Source organism: Piliocolobus tephrosceles, chromosome 16 (genome assembly GCF_002776525.5).
Source record: "Piliocolobus tephrosceles isolate RC106 chromosome 16, ASM277652v3, whole genome shotgun sequence".
Lineage (NCBI taxonomy): Eukaryota > Metazoa > Chordata > Mammalia > Primates > Cercopithecidae > Piliocolobus > Piliocolobus tephrosceles.
This window is the reverse complement of record NC_045449.1, coordinates 5251363-5268327: the sequence shown is the minus strand read 5'-3', so window position 1 is coordinate 5268327 and position 16965 is coordinate 5251363. Positions and strand designations below refer to the sequence as shown.

General features: G+C 41.1%; 1 protein-coding gene across 7 annotated transcripts; it reads left to right on the top strand.

Moving 5' to 3' along the window:
- The first annotated feature begins 114 nt into the window (after window positions 1-114).
- Window positions 115-15407, top strand: DERL2 (derlin 2). Of its 7 annotated transcripts, XR_002724913.2 has the most exons (8): window positions 119-275; window positions 1128-1193; window positions 3909-3982; window positions 5358-5451; window positions 6206-6401; window positions 6644-6734; window positions 8743-8894; window positions 11950-12269. XR_002724913.2 is itself a non-coding variant. In XM_023184594.2 (7 exons), exons 1-7 carry the CDS (start codon window positions 183-185, stop codon window positions 12053-12055), a joined length of 720 nt encoding a protein of 239 aa, XP_023040362.1. In that variant the 5' UTR covers window positions 119-182; the 3' UTR covers window positions 12056-14557. The 7 variants fall into 7 exon arrangements, 5 of the variants coding, with proteins under 5 accessions (XP_023040367.1, XP_023040362.1, XP_023040364.1 ...); XM_023184594.2 differs by lacking the exon at window positions 8743-8894 and having other exon boundaries at window positions 11950-14557; XM_023184596.2 differs by lacking the exons at window positions 8743-8894; window positions 11950-12269 and adding an exon at window positions 7309-7739.
- Window positions 15408-16965: the final 1558 nt, after the last annotated feature.

Below are 16965 nucleotides of genomic sequence, written 5' to 3'. Positions count from 1 at the left end.
TTGGCGGATGTGCCTTCCTTAAGTCTCTACGGATTGGCGGCTGCCGATTGCTTGGCGTTGATTGGGCAGCCGCGCGAACGCCAAAGCGGGCGCGGGGGAGGCCTTTGGGCCCGCCCAGCCGCCGGGGCCTGCTGGCGGAAGGGGAAGTGCTGGGTGGTGGGGGGCAGGCGACGGTGGGGAAGATGGCGTACCAGAGCCTGCGGCTGGAGTACCTGCAGATCCCACCGGTCAGCCGCGCCTACACCACGGCCTGCGTCCTCACCACCGCCGCCGTGGTGAGCAGCTGCAGTGCCACCTTCTCATTATCTGGGCTGGATATGATTGGGTCTTCAGGAAACTGGGTTTGGGCTTCGGGGAGGCCCAGAGGGGCTGGTCCCGGGGATGGGTGGAGACGTACAGGCATTACTCTGGGGTTCGAGTTGGCGCCGAGAATGCTTATCCAGTGACCTGAGAAGGGAGTGCTGCTTCATGGGGGGTCAGGTCAGTTTCTAAGAGATGAGGGCCGGACCTATACCGGGTTAGGGTTGCGGGAGCCTCCCACCCGAGAAATGTGTCCGAGAGCTCTGCCAATGGCCAGGTGGTACCATGGTGACTAGTGAGAGGAAGGTCCGTTTTATAAAGAAACAGGAATGAGGAAAGCAAGGTGGAAACTGTCCAGAGGGGAATGGCTTATAATAAAGAGGGTCTCTGGGTAACAAGGGGCTAGCTGGAGGTACCCAGCCCTAACGGTGGCAGGGTCTCGAGTCTCCATTATTTCAAGTGAGTTTTGTTGTTTCACACGGCTGTTTCAGGTGGTGCCCATGTGGTGGGTAGATTCATAGCAGCTGTTTTTATTTGTCTTGTGTCTAAAATATCACCACCTGTCTGCCTCATTTCTTCATGTCAGCCTCAACTATTGCAACATAAAACAAACTTTTTTTGTGTTAGGTATTGAGGGTACAAAGAATTCTACCAATTCTAGAGAATTCTTTATCAACCTCTTCCTCTGGCCTAAGAAGAAAGGCTTAAAGGAAATCAGTCTAATTGACCGAGAGTTGGAAATTGCTAGACCTACTAATCCTTTGTTGTAAATGATGAAATTTTGTCTCTTGGTTGATTTGCTTTAAGAAGCTCTTTTTCTATTTCAGCAGTTGGAATTGATCACACCTTTTCAGTTGTACTTCAATCCTGAATTAATCTTTAAACACTTTCAAGTAAGTGGTTCATCACAATAGTGATTAATGCTTCAGTTTCTTCTTTTTCTTACTGTTTAGCAGCAAATCCCTTTGTACACTATCCTAAAAAAGAACCCAGTGGGGGACCTTTGATTATAAGTTGTCTTGTCAGGATGTAAAGCAGTGATTCTGCACCCTGGTTGGACTTGAGAATCCCTTAGGGAACTCTGAAGAGATTCCCAAGCTCCTCAACAAGTAACAAATCAGAATTTGCAAGGGTAGGAATCAAAATCTGTGTTTTATTTTTAAAGTTCCCTGCATCGTTTTGATGTGTCCAGTTCCTGTATTCGGAAATCACTGGTTTAGACTTAATGTTGTAGTATGAGAGGAGAGTGACCAGCTAGCTGCTTGGGGGTTGTCTTGCAGGGATGGCCTTATTTTGTCCATTCACCACCTAGGCCCGCCCACCACCTTGGTGTTATCATGATGGTCCAGAAACTCAATTCTGTTAGTGTTTTTAAATTGTGATCTGTCTTCCAGCGATCAGATCATACTAACAAAATTCCACACATCTAAAGCTACATGGTGGTTTATTAGATTACAGTGGGAGATGGTCCTTTCCGGTGACTAAAATGTCAAAAGAGGCTGGACGCAGTGGCTCATGCCTGTAATCCCAGCACTTTGGGAGGCTGAGGCAGGCAGATCACCTGAGGTCAGGAGTTTGAGACCAGCCTGGCCAATATGGTAAAGCCCTGTCTCTACTAAAAATACAAAAATTAGCCAGGCGTGATGACACATGCCTGTAATCCTAGCTACTGGAGAGGCTGAGGCAGGAGAATCACTTGAACCCGGGAGGCGGAGGTTGCAATGAGCTGAGATTATGCCAGCCTCTGAGACAAGAACGAAACTCTGTCTCAAAATGCTGAGAGAGACAAGGATTTTTCTGTTCCAAGATGATCTTACAGACCATAGTTGGAGTAGGGGAGAGACCCAAAAGCCAATAATTGTGCCTCAACACATGCTGTTCCCTCTGTCTCAAATGTGTTTCATTCACTTTATACCCATTGAACTCTAGCTTGCCTTTCAAAACGCAGCTTTTGTGTAACCTTTATGTACTCATCCTCCTTTGTTTTAGAGCATCTCTCACCTTTACTTTGCAGTTATGTGTATGCTTGTCTCCTCACTAGGATGAGGACTCTAAAATCTGGATAATTACTATGTAGAACTGAATTGTTTCAACTTTAATAGTTACTAATTCTCAAGAATTTAGTGATTTGTAAAGTAGTCCTGTCATCTCTTGTCACTGTGTTCCCACAATACTCACATGGAGCTGTAGTTCCATCCAAGTAAGCCTTGCTTCCTACTTGGCTTGCTTGGTTTTACTGTGCCTGGGGTTAAACTCTTGATGACATTTGGAGTGAGGAGTTTGAGATTTGCCATCAGAGTCTCCATCTACTCCTGCGGGTCCTTGGTCAGGACATTTAAAAGTTCAACTTTCAGCTGAATAACTAGTGTTCAGCTAGTAGTTCAACTTTTAGCTGAATAACTAGTATCAGCTAGTTATTCAACTTTTAATCTTTTAGTTTCCTATCTGTGAATTAGCTTGCTTGTCTCACAGGATCACAACAGATAGTAGACATTTTAAAATGTTAAGTGCTCTACCATTGTGAGTGGCTACTGTGGGTGTGGAGAGGTTGAGTAGGGAAGGATGTATCAGGGTGTCCAACAAGAAAATGAGTGTTTGGCAGGGTGCGGTGGCTCACGCCTGTAATCCCAGCACTTTGGGAGGCTGAGGTGGGTGGATCATTTGAGGTCAGGAGTTTGAGACCAGCCTGGCCAACATGATGAAATCTTGCCTCTACTAAAAATAAAAATGTTAGCCAGGCGTGGTGGTGCACACCTGTAATCTCAGCTACTTGGGAGGCTAAGGCAGGAGAATTGCTTGAACCTGGGAGGCAGTGAGCTGCAATTGTGCCACTGTACTCCAGCCTAGGCGACAGCGAGACTCTGTCTCAAAAAAAAAAAAAAAGAAAGAAAATGAGTGTTCTTGTATCTCCCAAGTAGACTGTAATTATTAGAGCATTAGTTCTTACAGGGAGTTGGCCATTTGTTCAGATTAGAACTTGGGTATTTGCCTTAGAATTTTTCCTTCTGGCCAGGTGCAGTGGCTCAGGCCTCTAATTCTAGCACTTTGGGAGGCTGAGGTGGATGATCCCTTGAGGCCAGGAGTTTGAGTCAGCCTGGGCAACATAGTGAGAACCTGTCTCTTTTTTTTTTTTTTAAGTTTTAATTAAAAAAAAAAAAAAAGAATTTTCCTTTCTTTTTGATGTTTCTGACTGCCTAAGGTAAACATTTCTTAGCAATTTATATTAGACCCTGAAGTTTTTCTCTGGTATGTCAGTTCTATTTATTATATGATGATACTACACATGAAAGCACTGTTTTCTGTTCGGCAAATTAACCTAGCCTTCCTACCAAACTTTCTTGAGAAGATGATCACAATTTAAAATTTTCTGTCCTATTATTATAAATGTCACAGTCCCAATGATGTCTTTCAGACTTTGAACTAAAAGCAGCAAAAAAAAATCTAACATCAGATTATGTGCCCCTGTTTTTGTTTCAGAACAGAGTATCGCTCTGTCCAAGGCTTCTCAACTATCGCAGTCATAGGATGTATCTTTTGTATTAATATGGAACTGTTTCCTGGTAATTTATTTTACTTAATACATCTTTCTCTTGATTTTTTTTTAACAGATATGGAGATTAATCACCAATTTCTTATTTTTTGGGCCAGTCGGATTCAATTTTTTATTTAACATGATTTTTCTGTATCCTTTATTAAATGGGGTCAGCATCAAAACTTTGTTTTCTTAGGAAGTAAAAAATTAAGTTGAAACTTTTAATCCTGTTACTTGTTTTTGGTACCTCTTAGCTGTAATTTCTGAGTCAGTGGTACATATAGTAGTTGGTTAGGTAGTAATGTTTTGAAAATGTTTGTAGGTCACTGTTTGTTCAAATGGGAGGTTTTAACCATAAAAAGATAGCACCTCTGCTTTTTTGTTACTTACAAATCTGATCAAGGGAGGGGAGAATTGATTTGAGGCATACCTCCACAGTAACACCAACAGGTACAAGGCGGTAAAACAACCTGAATACAATGATAATTTAGCAGAATTTGGGCATAAGTTTTGGAGTGGGTTCATGAGGAGTGGGAACTTGAGATCTCCTTGGGTCGTGGTTGCTGGAACTACTGGCTGAAAGACAGTGGTTGTGTCTGCTGGGCTTGTCAAGTTCCTGTTTGTTGAAAGGAAAACCCCAGCTCTGATCCAATGGCAATTGGGGCCACGGAGCAGGGCATTCCTGCAGCTGCATTCCTTCCCGAGGATCACAGGAATCCATTTTAAGTCCTGTGTAGTATATCATTCTGAGAAGTTTCCAGTAAAGTTTTTTCTCATCATGATTCATGTTTATTGACTGAGGTGCTCAACCTGCCAGGCCTGGAAAAGTAGTTTAGCACACGAGGCTTCTTGCTGCGGATTTCTTCCGAGTTAGGACGTGGAGAAGCAAAGATGGTGCAGATTAAGGTGTGGCTGAGCACAGGAAAGACAATACAAATTTTTAAAGGTTTAGTAGGGGACTGGAGGGCCGGGTGTGGTGGCTCACACCTGTAATCCCAGCACCTGGGGAGGCCAAGGTGGGTGGATCACAAGGTCAGGAGTTTGAGACCAGCCTGGTCAACATGGTGAAACCCGCTCTCTACTAAAAATACAAAAATTAGCCTGGTGTGGTGGTGCACAACTGTAATCCCAGCTACTCAGGAGGCCGAGGCAGGAGAATCGCTTGAATCTGGCAGGCAGAGCTTGCAGTGAGCCGAGATTGTGCCATTGCACTCCAGCCTGGATGACAGAGCAACACTCCGTCTCAAAAGAAAAAAAAAAAAAAGGATAGGGGACTGAAAGCATGTCTGTGTGTCATCTGTATTAGTTCCCAGCCAGGGGCAGTTTGTAAAAAATGATGCTGGTCTTGACCTTTTCTAAAATGCTTGGTAAAAGAGTAATCACATTACCACTCAAACATTCTTATACAAATGAAGACTTGACTTCTTACAAATAATATGGAATCCAAGTGTACTTACAAGATAGCATTAAGTTTTTACTTTGTTCATATTCGTGTGCTGAATATTTTCTTAACTTGGAACTTAAGATATCGTTACTGTCGAATGCTAGAAGAAGGCTCTTTCCGAGGTCGGACAGCAGACTTTGTATTTATGTTCCTTTTTGGTGGATTCTTAATGACCGTATCCTTCAACAAATAGAAAACCTACGGGAAAATGTTGAAGAACACCCTGGCTCTTCCTAAAACTTGTCATCTGTCTCCCACAATTCTCTAGATATTCGGAACAAACAGATAAAAGTAGATCTCCAGATCTTAGCTTCAGGGCGCTATCATTTATTTTACAGCACAGTTTCTGTGACAAGTTTCCAAGCCTAGCAGTCGGACAGGAAGAGCAAGTCACAGGAACTTTTAACCCAGGTGGGTTCCTGTTAAGCATCTCAGTTATATCATTGCTGCTTGGCGTACTTCACTTTTAAACTAAGTTGGTAAGACATTTACTTGGTGGCTTTCAAAACCAATAAATTATTTTTCAGAAAAAGAATTTTCATCTATACAACAGACTTAGATATGGTACGGTCCGACAAGATGGTTTTGTTCCAGCTAGCTTTATTCACCTCTGTAAAGGTGCTAATCGTGAGCAAGCTTTACTGTAATTATTGAACGAAGAATTAACACATTTTCCAAAGAGGCCAGAACTTCACGAAAGCAGAATTATTTGTTTGAAGTAGCTGTAAATCTCAGTAATTGAGCCTAAGCAGATTTTTGCCTGGTTGCTCTGGGTAATTATTTTCTGGGTTTGTTTCCTTCTGTTCTAAAGATGTAACAACTTGACTTTTCCAATTCAAACTTCTGTTAGAACACAATCTTTAGTTCTCCTGCTCAGTCTTCCCTATTAAACTGTTCATGTTGATATTTTCCTTAATGCCATCTGCTAGCTTTTTGGTCTGTTTGTGAGCTTAGTTTTCTTGGGCCAGGCCTTTACAATAATGCTCGTCTACGTGTGGAGCCGAAGGAACCCCTATGTCCGCATGAACTTCTTCGGCCTTCTCAACTTCCAGGCCCCCTTTCTGCCCTGGGTGCTCATGGGCTTTTCCTTGTTGTTGGGGAACTCAATCATTGTGGACCTTTTGGGTAAGGCTCTTCTCACTATTTTTTAAATCATTTTACCTGTAAAAGTATTTTACCACTATTTTTCATGTTTATTCTGTTTGGCCTTCATGTATTACCTATTGTAAAATACTACAATATTAATTCATTAATTTTTAATAATTATGTTGACATTCATCCTAAATATAGTCAATTTATGTGGGTAGGTCTACCTGCAATCTAAATTTTAATTCTCTCCCTCATCCTTTATTTCTGCTTGACTCTAGGTATTGCAGTTGGACACATTTATTTTTTCTTGGAAGATGTATTTCCCAATCAGCCTGGTGGAATAAGAATTCTGAAAACACCATCTATTTTGTGAGTATTTTGACACCAGGTTACATACTGTTACAGGCAAACCAGGACAGGGGGCATGATCTGTGTTTTCTTAGGCTCCCCTAGCTCCTAGTACACATAGTTCAGGTCAGTAACTATTTGCAGATTGAGCAGTCTGGCTGCAGTTGAAGAGCACTTGGATTGAGTAGGAGCAGACAGCGCCAGGGTTGTGGCAAGAGCAAGGTTAACAGGCTGAGGATATCTTGGGAGTAACCTGGTAATTGTTGTTCCAGATGACCACTAGAACTTCCTATTCCAGGAGGAGCCTGCTGGTTTTGTGAAAGCCGCTGTCCACATTTAGTGAAGTAAGGTAGCAAAATGGGCAAAACTGATGAAAGTTTCTGATGGTGGACTTTGTGGCCTGCCAAGCAGGTGGTTGAGATAAGAAGTGACGCAGAGTGCAAATAGCTTTGGACTGGAAACCAGGTGTAGCTGTCCCACTGACCAGCCATAGAGCAAGTCCCTTCTTTTTTACAATTCAGTTTCCTGAGGTAGAACTTTGATTTCTTTCTTTTTTTTTTTTTTTTTAAACATGGGGTCTTGCTCTGTCACCTAGGCTGGAGTGCAGTAGAACTTTGATTTATGAGACCTTTTTCTACTCTGGAATTTGGTATCCTCGGGAGATGCTATATTAAAAGGGCTCAATTGAGAAGTAAAATGTGAGTTTTTGTTATAAAATGTTTGTTGTAGACGAGTGAAGCAAAAAGAAGAAAGTGAAATTGTCCACACTTGGGTATAGCAGTGGCTACCATTGTTAACTTTTCAGTGTATATTCTTCAGTCTTTACTGTCTGTGTACTTTTTAAAAAACCCTGAGCCAGTCAAGGCTGTAGTGCACTATGACTGCGCCTGTGAATAGCCACTGCTCTTCTTGGGCCAGGCCTTTAACATAGCCACTGCATTCCAGCCTGGACAACATAACACATTCCTGTAATCCCAGCACTTTGAGAGGCGAAGGCAGATGGATCACTTGAGCTCAGGAGTTTGAGACCAGCCTGGGCAACATGGCAAAACCCCATCTCTACAAAAGCTGCAAATGGTGGTACATGCTTGTAATCCCAGCTACTTGAGAGGTTGAGATGGAAGGATTGCTTAAGCCCAGAGGGGTTGAGGCTGCAGTGAGCCAAGATCGCACCACTGCACTTTGGGCTGAGGGACAGAGTGGCACCCTGTCTCAAAAAACAGTTTTTGTAACCTTGTAAACTTAATATGTCAGAATTGTTTTTTCCATCCTAAAGTGTTATGAAATTATAACAGGTGATATTCCATGGTATGGATATGGATTTTGATGGACATTGACATTAGTGCTTGGTTTTCTCTTCTATAATTGGAGTGGTGAATATCCTTGTAGCTAAATCTCTGCACACATCCATGATTATTTTCAAAAGATAATTCCTAGAAGTGGAATTGCTATTTTGTTGCCAAACGCCTTCCAGAATGGATGTTCAAGTTTACATTTCAACTAGCATTTATAACTGTTCCATTTCCGCACATCTTCATTAAACAAGGGAGGCATTTTATTTACCCTTTCCTAGTTGAATAGTTATAGGATGATGTTTCATTATTTAGGATTTTTTAAAAATGTTTTGAAACAATTTCAGTCCTCTAGGAAATTACGTATGCAGTACAGGGTCTCACTCCATTGCCCAGGCTGGAGTGCAGTGGTATGATCATAGCACACTGTTAACTCAAACCCCTGGGCTCAAGTGATCTTCCCACCTCAGCCTCCTGAGTAACTGGGACTACAGGTGCACACCACCAACCTCTGCTTATTTGCTTTCTTAAATATTTTTTTTTTGTGGAGACAAGGTCTTTCTATGTTGCCCAGACTAGTCTCAAACTCCAGTCCTCAGGCGATCCTCCTGTCTCTTGGCCTACCAAAGCACTGAGATTACAGGTGTGAGCCACTACAGCCCGCTTTTTTTTTTTTTGCAATTGTTTTCTGGCACAACAAGATACACCAGGCTCATCCTGTGCTCTCCTTGATCCAGTCCTAGAATCAACTGTTTCTTCAAGGAGCCCTGGTTCCTTTAAAGTGGAGAATGGTATTTAGAAGCCAAGATCTGGGTGCTAGATGTGCTCATTGCTATTGGAGTGTTGCTATTCCCAGATCCTCTCAGTGAACAGAGCAGTGGAATTATATGTATGTATGTATGATAATGTATACAAATGTATATTTTTAGATCTATGTATTTTTAAAAACATGGGTTTATACTATACTCCCATTTCTAGTACTACCTCATGGTTCATTCTAGCTTTTTTCCTATTTGTTTTCTCCAGTATTTTATTATGAAAATTTCTAAACTTATAGGAAATCAGAAAAAAATTGGAGTGAGCTTCATGTAGCCACCACATAAATTCTGTAATTAATAGTTCCCTATTCTTTTTGCACACCTATCCCTACGTCTAGCTTTCCAATCCAAAATGTATGTGCCATTATATGTATACTTAATTCCTCGTATACTTGAATATGCATATCAGTAACTAGAGTTCAGTATTTATGTGCAACAAAATACACAAATCTTGAGTGTGTCAACTGAGTTTCTATAAATGCACACTTTTGTATATCTATCAAGACAGAATATTACCATCAATCAGAACATTCCCTGATATCCTTCTTTGTCAATCATTGCACCTGTCCCCCAAGAAGCAATTGCTATTCTGATTTTGTTCCTCTGTAGATTAGTTTTTCATGTTGTGCAGCTTCATGAGTAGAATCGTACAGTATGCATGTACTCTTTGGTAAAAGGCTTCTTTCATTCAACATAATGTTTTTGAGACTCATCTGTGTTCTTGTATTTATTGGTAATTTGTTCCTTTTTATTGCTGAGTATTATTTGATTGTATGAATGTACCACTGCTTTCCATCTGCCCTTTCCATCTGTCCTAACCTGATTCTTATTATGATTAATGTTTTACCTACCTAATTATCCCTCATATGTAACCAGTCTTTTGTGATAGTCTCCACCTCCCCTGTATGGATGCCTTGCTCATCTCACTCACCCTCAGATTCCCCAGACCAGGCTGCCCTCTTACGGGGATGCCTCCCCACCCTACACAGGCTAACATCTCGTCGGGCCACCTCCATGTGTGCGTGGTCTGATGGGGCTCTTGACTCCCTATACCAGGCTGTGCCCCCACCCCCATCCTGCTAATGTTTGGACAGTAGAAGGGGGTCTCAGTTTTGTTTTTGTTGTCGTTGCTACGGATTCTCATTCTGTTGCCCAGACTTGAGTTCAGTGGCTCAGTCTTGGCTCACTGCAACCTTCACCTCCCGGGTTCAAGCGATTCTCCTGTGTCAGCCTCCTGAGTAGCTAGGATTACAGGCATGCGCCACGACACCCGGCTAATTTTGTATTTTTAGTAGAGATGGGGTTTCGCCATGTTGGTCAGGCTGGTCTTGAACTCCTGACCTCAGGTGATCGGCCCTCCTCGGCCTCCCAAAGTGCTGGGATTACAGGCATGAGCCACCACGACTGGCTGGGATCTCAGTTTCTAATATACTTTCCTTTGATTATTGTGAGAGCAAACATTCTCATGTTTATTAACCACATGGATTTCCTTTTTGAATTGCCTGTTCAGCCCTTTGCCCATTTTTTCTGTTGGTTTGTTTTTATTGTTAATTCTTAAGAATTTTAAAAACTCGTTTTGAAGTACACTTTTTCTGACTCCAATATAAATTAAAAGTTTTCAAATACATTTCTAATTTTATTAACTGTGGGGGATTACAAGTAGAAATATAAGTGCAAATTGAGGATGCTGCTTTAATGGTTCCTTGTTTAGTGAGGTTTTGAATTACTACATCATAGTACTTAAGAGAATCGTTTGGACGTTTACTATCCCCTCCTATGTTCTGCAGTAATTTTTCTTGGGATACCTTGTGAATTTTTTAAAACTTTTGTAGTAAAATAATACCTAACATAAAATTCACCATCTTAACTCATTTTAAATGTTCAGTGGCATTAAGTATATTCATACTATTTTGCTGCCATCACCACCATCCATAGAACTCTCTTCATCCTGCAGAACTGCAACTCTGTACTCATTAAACAACTCGCCACCCCAGCCACCACCATTCTATTTTGCTTCTCTGAATTTGACTACTCTATGTACCTCATAAGTGGAATCATACAATATTTGTCCTTTTTTGTCTGGCTTATTTCATATTTCATTTAGTGTAAAGTCCTCATGGTTCATCCATGTTGTACCATGTGTCTGAATTTCCCTCCTTTTTTTTTTTTGAGACAGTCCTGCTCTGTTGCCCGGGCTGGAGTGCAATGGAGCAATCTCAGCTCACTGTAACCTGTTCCTCCAGGTTCAAGCGATTCTCCTGCCTCAGCCTCCTGAGTAGTAGCTGGGATTACAGGCATATGCCAACGCGCTAGGCTAATTTTTGTATTTTTGGTGGAGACGGGGTTTCACCATGTTGACCAGGTACAGTAGCTCATGCCTGTAATCCCAGCATTTTGGGATGCTGAGGCGGGCGGATCACCTGAGTTCAGGAGTTCAAGACCAGTCTGGCCAACATGATGAAACCCCATCCCTCCTAAAAATACAAAAATTAGTTGGGCATGGTGGCGGGTGTCTGTAATCCCAGCTACTCGGGAGACTAAGGCAGGAGAATGGCTTGAACCCAGGAGGTGGAGGTTGCAGTGAGCCGAGATCATACCACGGCACTCCAGCCTGGGCAACAGAGCGAGACCCCCATCTCAAAAAAAAAAAAAAAAAAATTCTATTATATGTATGTACCATATTTTGTTCATTCACCTGTTGATGGACACTTGGGTGATACCTTGGTTATGGGGAGACATTAATGATAAATATGTGAAAGTCAGGTTACAAAACAGATGTAGTGTGATCTAACTTTTGTAAAAGTACATAATGTAAAAGTTCCCAAAGAATAACTAAAACATTGACAATAGTTACCTCTGGGAATTTAGGATATTTTGCTCATCTCTCTTTCCTCCTCTATAATTATTATGATTTGGATGGCTTTTCTAGTAAAAATCAGTGAAAGATAAAAGCTAATGTAAATGTGAATAATTATAGATGCTCTTACAGTATGTTGACTGTTTAACTGGCAGGCAGGTGTAGTGCTTACCTATGGGTGGAAACCCTGTGGGACCTGAACTGACCTTGTAGTACTTTGGACCTGAGATGACTCTGGGACCAAATTATATCTGTTGCCTGTCTTTTAGGAAAGCTATTTTTGATACACCAGATGAGGATCCAAATTACAATCCACTACCTGAAGAACGGCCAGGAGGCTTCGCCTGGGGTGAGGGCCAGCGCCTCGGAGGTTAAAGCGGCAGTGCCAATAATGAGACCCAGCTGGGAAGGACTCAGTGCTACCCACTGGGATTCTTTTATCCTTTGTTGCAAAAGTGTGGACACTTTTGACAGCTTGGCAGATTTTAACTCCAGAAGCACTTTATGAAATGGTACACTGACTAATCCAGAAGACATTTCTGACAGTTTGCCAGTGGTTCCTCACTACACTGGTACTGAAAGTGTAATTTCTCGGAGCCAAAAAAACTGGAGAAACAAATATCCTGCCACCTCTCACAAGTACATGAGTACTTGATTTTTATGGTATAAGGCAGGGCCTTTTCTTCCTCTTGATAGATGAGGCCATGGTGTAAATGGAAGTTTCAGAGAGGACAAAATAAAACTGAATTCCATTTTTCTCTCACTGTATTAAAGCTTTTGTGTGTGATCTTTTAAATTCTGATAATGTATTGTAGCTCTCCTGCGTAGATCTGAGCTCAGAACAGTTTACAGAGCTGTTCTTCTGTGTCTTCACAACTTTTAACTGGATTTCATTTCAGGATTGGAACTACGTGGCTGCCATGCCGTGGTTGTGTACATCTTACTAATTCAGAATGCAAGAGTCACCAGGGAGATGGTTTATTTCTGTCATCTGGATAGTTGTTTCCATCTGGGTTTTGCAAAACTTTGTCAGACAACGTGGAAAAAAAGCAGGAAGGATGCTTCTTGTAGCAGTAGGAATTCAGCTATAGGAAAGTCAGCTGTAAGCTAATGTGGCATCTTATTTGCTTTACTTACATCTCTCCATTAAGAAGTATCCAGGCAAAGATTGCTAAGGGCCACACTTTCGGAAAACTAGGAAGATTTTCATTGGACTTTTTTTTTCTTTTCTTTTTAAAAAAATTTTAATTAAAAAATTTTTTTAATAGAAATGGGGTCTCACTGTGTTGCCCAGGCTGGTCTTGAACTGGACTCAAGCAATCCTCTCATCTCAGCCCCCCAAAGTGCTAGGATTACAGGCATGAGCCACCCAGCCTTTTTTTTTTTTTTTTTTTTTTTAATTAAAAAAAAAATAGAGACAGGGTCTCAGATTTTCATTCGATTTAGAAAACAAGTTAGAATGTTGACTTTGGAGCCAGATGAACCGATACCAGTTAACCAGGCACATGTTTTTCCAGGGTCTTTGGCTAGTTAACGTTAGTCATTTGCTTCATGACAATTCAAGAACCTTTTCAGAACCAAGTACCTAGATTACCTCCCCAATCAGGTAGAACTTAGACAGGGTCCACAGAAGTAGACACTTAATGCTGTGGTTCAATAAATAAATTAATATTAAGTCTTCCCTGAGTCCCAGCAGGTTTGCATTCACACTGCTTAAGTAACTCACAGAACCTGGAAGAGCACCCCTAGGAAAGAGATGATTCCAAACAGCTTTCATTAACAGTGTGTAGGCACCGGTCCCTTTCCCAAAAGTGGACGTTCGTAGTAGTTCAACCTTTGTTAAGGGGTAGCTTTCCAGAATGTGAGATTGTCCTCAGACAGACAGACATAAGCTTACACATCATGGACATCCTAAATAGGAATTTTCAGATTGTTTTTGAAGTGAAAAGTGTTTTACTGTCTTTAAATGGAATTGCATAACTAATGGAATTTAAGTATTTTACATGTTGCTAGTAACTTTGAATATGATTGTTGCAATGTTACGGAAGCTGCATCTATGGGACTGCTTTTTCTTTAAGCAGTTTAAAAAAGGTTTTTAAAGTTTAAAAGTCAATCTTAGCATGTATAATCCTTACGGGATTCTTAAGTTTTATCCTCCTGTTTTTGCTCAAGAACGCTTCATCAGTGACGTTTGTTACTTTTGTTTTTGTTTTTTTTTTTTAATCGTTTTGGGGCTAGAAATGAGTTTCTCTAGTTTTATTTGTTCTCCCTGAGTTGGAGTTATGCAATGAGTGGCATTTTTGTGGTAAAATGCTAATCCTAAAATCCATTCACTCACTGTTCATTTAAGTAGGGAATATCTGTATACATTAATGACTGGGTAAAACAGGAAATATGTTTTGAATGTCCAGCCTAAAGGCAGGCAGTTACAGGGTTTTTTGGTTTCTCTGATTTTATAGGGTGCAAGTTCCCAGTGGCAGGATGCCCTGCTGTGCGACTACACTGTGTCCCGAGCAGTGGTCATTTCAGTCACCTCTCATCAGTTTGGCCAGCCCTACAACCACCATGCCTAGCCCTGTGTTGCTTGACAGGAGACCTGTGCTGGAATGGACATAAGGAAAAGTCCTTCCTTTCCCCCCAGTTTACCTCTCAATCTTAGTTCTTCCAGAAGACACTTCCCTTTCCCAATGCAAATAAACTAAAAGTGAGATTTGCTACATGGACTTTTGTGACCAACTAACCTTACACATCATTTGAGGGGTTCCTGGATTCTTCCAGTAATACTGAAAAGCACACTTGACTAAAGCATAGTGTTTTTTGTTTGTTATGGAAATACGGTATCCGTTCATTTAAAAATAAATGGACATACAAATTGCATCTCCTTAGGAGATACATTTTATAGACATTGCGGTGCGTTTTTTCCGGTATGGATCTCTATTTGTTTCTCTCTTCCATTTGTTTTTTCTGTGTCACTCTTGTATGTCCTCATATCTTTCATACCTCTTGTGTACTCTCTAGAAGCAGAACACCCAAGTCCTGGGTCTGGATAATGAAACGCTCTGTCTCCGGGGCCTCTGAAAATAAGGAAGCATTGGAGCTATTGCCATGTTGAGTAACGGGCTTCCTAGAACTATTGTCATCTATCCTGCCAGGGTTTTATGTTGTAGCGGTTTTTCTTTGACAGGTGAGTTCCAGCTATGTCATTAGTCATGATCCTGCCATTATTTTCTGTGTTCTGTAGGATGTCTCCAGGCTACTTAAACATATTTTATGAGTTTGCAATAAATTGTTGAGTCTTGTATGATCAAGTCACTCCTCTGTTCAGAAATCCACAGTGACTTCTTAGTAAACCCCTATATTATATGCATACTTGTTTTTTTCTTAACTTGACTTCCACTTCTACCTAACAGGGACCTCAACTTAAGTCTCTTCAGTTCTTCCAGGCCTGGCCTTGTTCCTGATTCCTCAAAAAATCTTGACTCTAAGGCCTATTTTATTGTCTGTCTCTGAATCCCTATAAAGCTTCAAGTCTGTATGACATTCTTACGCCAAATTATATATTGTCTTGTACTGTTCCTAGCTGGTACATGTATGTTAGTCTTGTCTCCCTCATGAGAATGTAAGCTCCTTAAGGGCAGGAACCATGTCTTAATTTTTGTATCCACCACAGTGCCTAGCACAGTGCTTGGCACATGGGTGCTGAATAAATACCTTTGTTTATTGATCAGCAAAGTATTATCTGGTATTTTTAATTATAGAGGGATTAAAGTGTATGCATGCAAGCTTGAGCCTAGTTGCTGAAGCTTGTGGTTGTCTCTGAAAGTGGGATAGAGGGAAAGAACATGATGAAGGGCAGTGATTTGGTGATCAGAAAAGCAAAGGTGACCACCAGCTGGTATGGTCGTGATCAGACCAGCTAAGTCCACAGACCATCCCAGACAAGTTAAAAATGAAATGTGTCTGACACTTCATCTTTTGGAGGAAGAACCAGGATATTCTTTGAATAGTTATTAGATTGTCAGTAGCTACATATGAAAGCTGCTAAACCCCAAGAGACTTCTTTAGGAGAAATAGCAGATTTCAGTCTACCAATGGGAGAAATGTGGGCAGCATGGCTTGATGCATATATAGGACTTAATTTTTCAACTCTTTGGTCCTCTTAGCTTTGAGGCTGCAAAATAGCAGGATCATTAGGCCAGAGATTATGGATGAGTTACCTGCAGATTGGTTACCTACCTATGTGCTTTGTTTTGACAGTACTTTTTTCCTTTTTTTTTTTTTTTTTTTTTTTTTTTTAGTTTAAGCCTGTATTTAACATTGACAGATAAAAATCTTCACTTTTGGCTTTTCTTGAGAAAACTGGAAGATCTGGCAATAATAGGTCTACATGACAGCCATTGCCTAGAAATGATTAGTGGCTGCATCTAGAGGTGGCATGTGCTTCATCAAGAAATAAGTCCACCCATTTATATTACCTAAATTATTGTCATCATTAGGAACATTGGACTCCTACATTAAGTTACTCTGGAAAGCACACTGGGAAAAAGGACTGGGATGTCTTTACTTAGTCAAGGTCCATAATTTGAGAGTTAACATTTATTATCCCTTGTAGTTTTGGCTTGCCTTTCTAAATATTTCAGGGTAGGAAGTGAAAATTTATCAGTTTATTCTTAAACACAAGTCTGCTGCTGGTTCAACGTGCACATTTTCAGTTATGCCTGGTCACCAAACTGTCAGCAAATAGAGGAAAATTATCTTCGACCTGGAGGAAAGGGGACGTTTTTTGTTTTTAGACTAGCTCTCTCACGAATCATTGGAAGGGAGATTTTTTAACAGGTTTACATACAGGGCAAGTTTCATGGAAACGAGCTTCAGAAGATGCCCTTCACATGAGCTGAAGCCTACGGTGTACTCTGGAAATCACATTTCCTGTAAGAGCAAACAGCTACTTGGCATTCTCCTGGTAAATTAGCAAATCATCTAAGAACTTTTAGGAGGGAAGGAAGAACTAGTTATAATTGTACTTTTGTTGCTGCAGTTCTGAATCTTCATTGAAGTGCCTATGATGGGGTTGCACAGCCATGTAGACAACGTGAGAGTCTGGCTGGAATGGTTGGGGGAAAGGAAAGATAAAAGACGATTTTAGTTTCATTGAACTCCCTCCGTCCTCTGCTTGTATTACTGGAGGCGACTACATCCTCTGGAATAGTCATTTTCTGAGTTAAATTCATGTATATCATAGAATTGGTTTTCCTTTCTGTAACACAAGATGATCACAAATCTAT

What these genes read in the sequence shown, in the direction of transcription:
- DERL2 (XM_023184594.2), top strand. Translation starts at nt 183, where the DNA reads ATGGCGTACCAGAGCCTGCGGCTGGAGTACCTGCAGATCCCACCGGTC. An exon ending in TAATCTTTAAACACTTTCAA is followed by an intron (nt 1,194 to 3,908) that starts GTAAGTGGTTCA and finishes TTTTTTTAACAG; the next exon opens with ATATGGAGATTAATCACCAA. An exon ending in CTGAAAACACCATCTATTTT is followed by an intron (nt 6,735 to 11,949) that starts GTGAGTATTTTG and finishes CCTGTCTTTTAG; the next exon opens with GAAAGCTATTTTTGATACAC.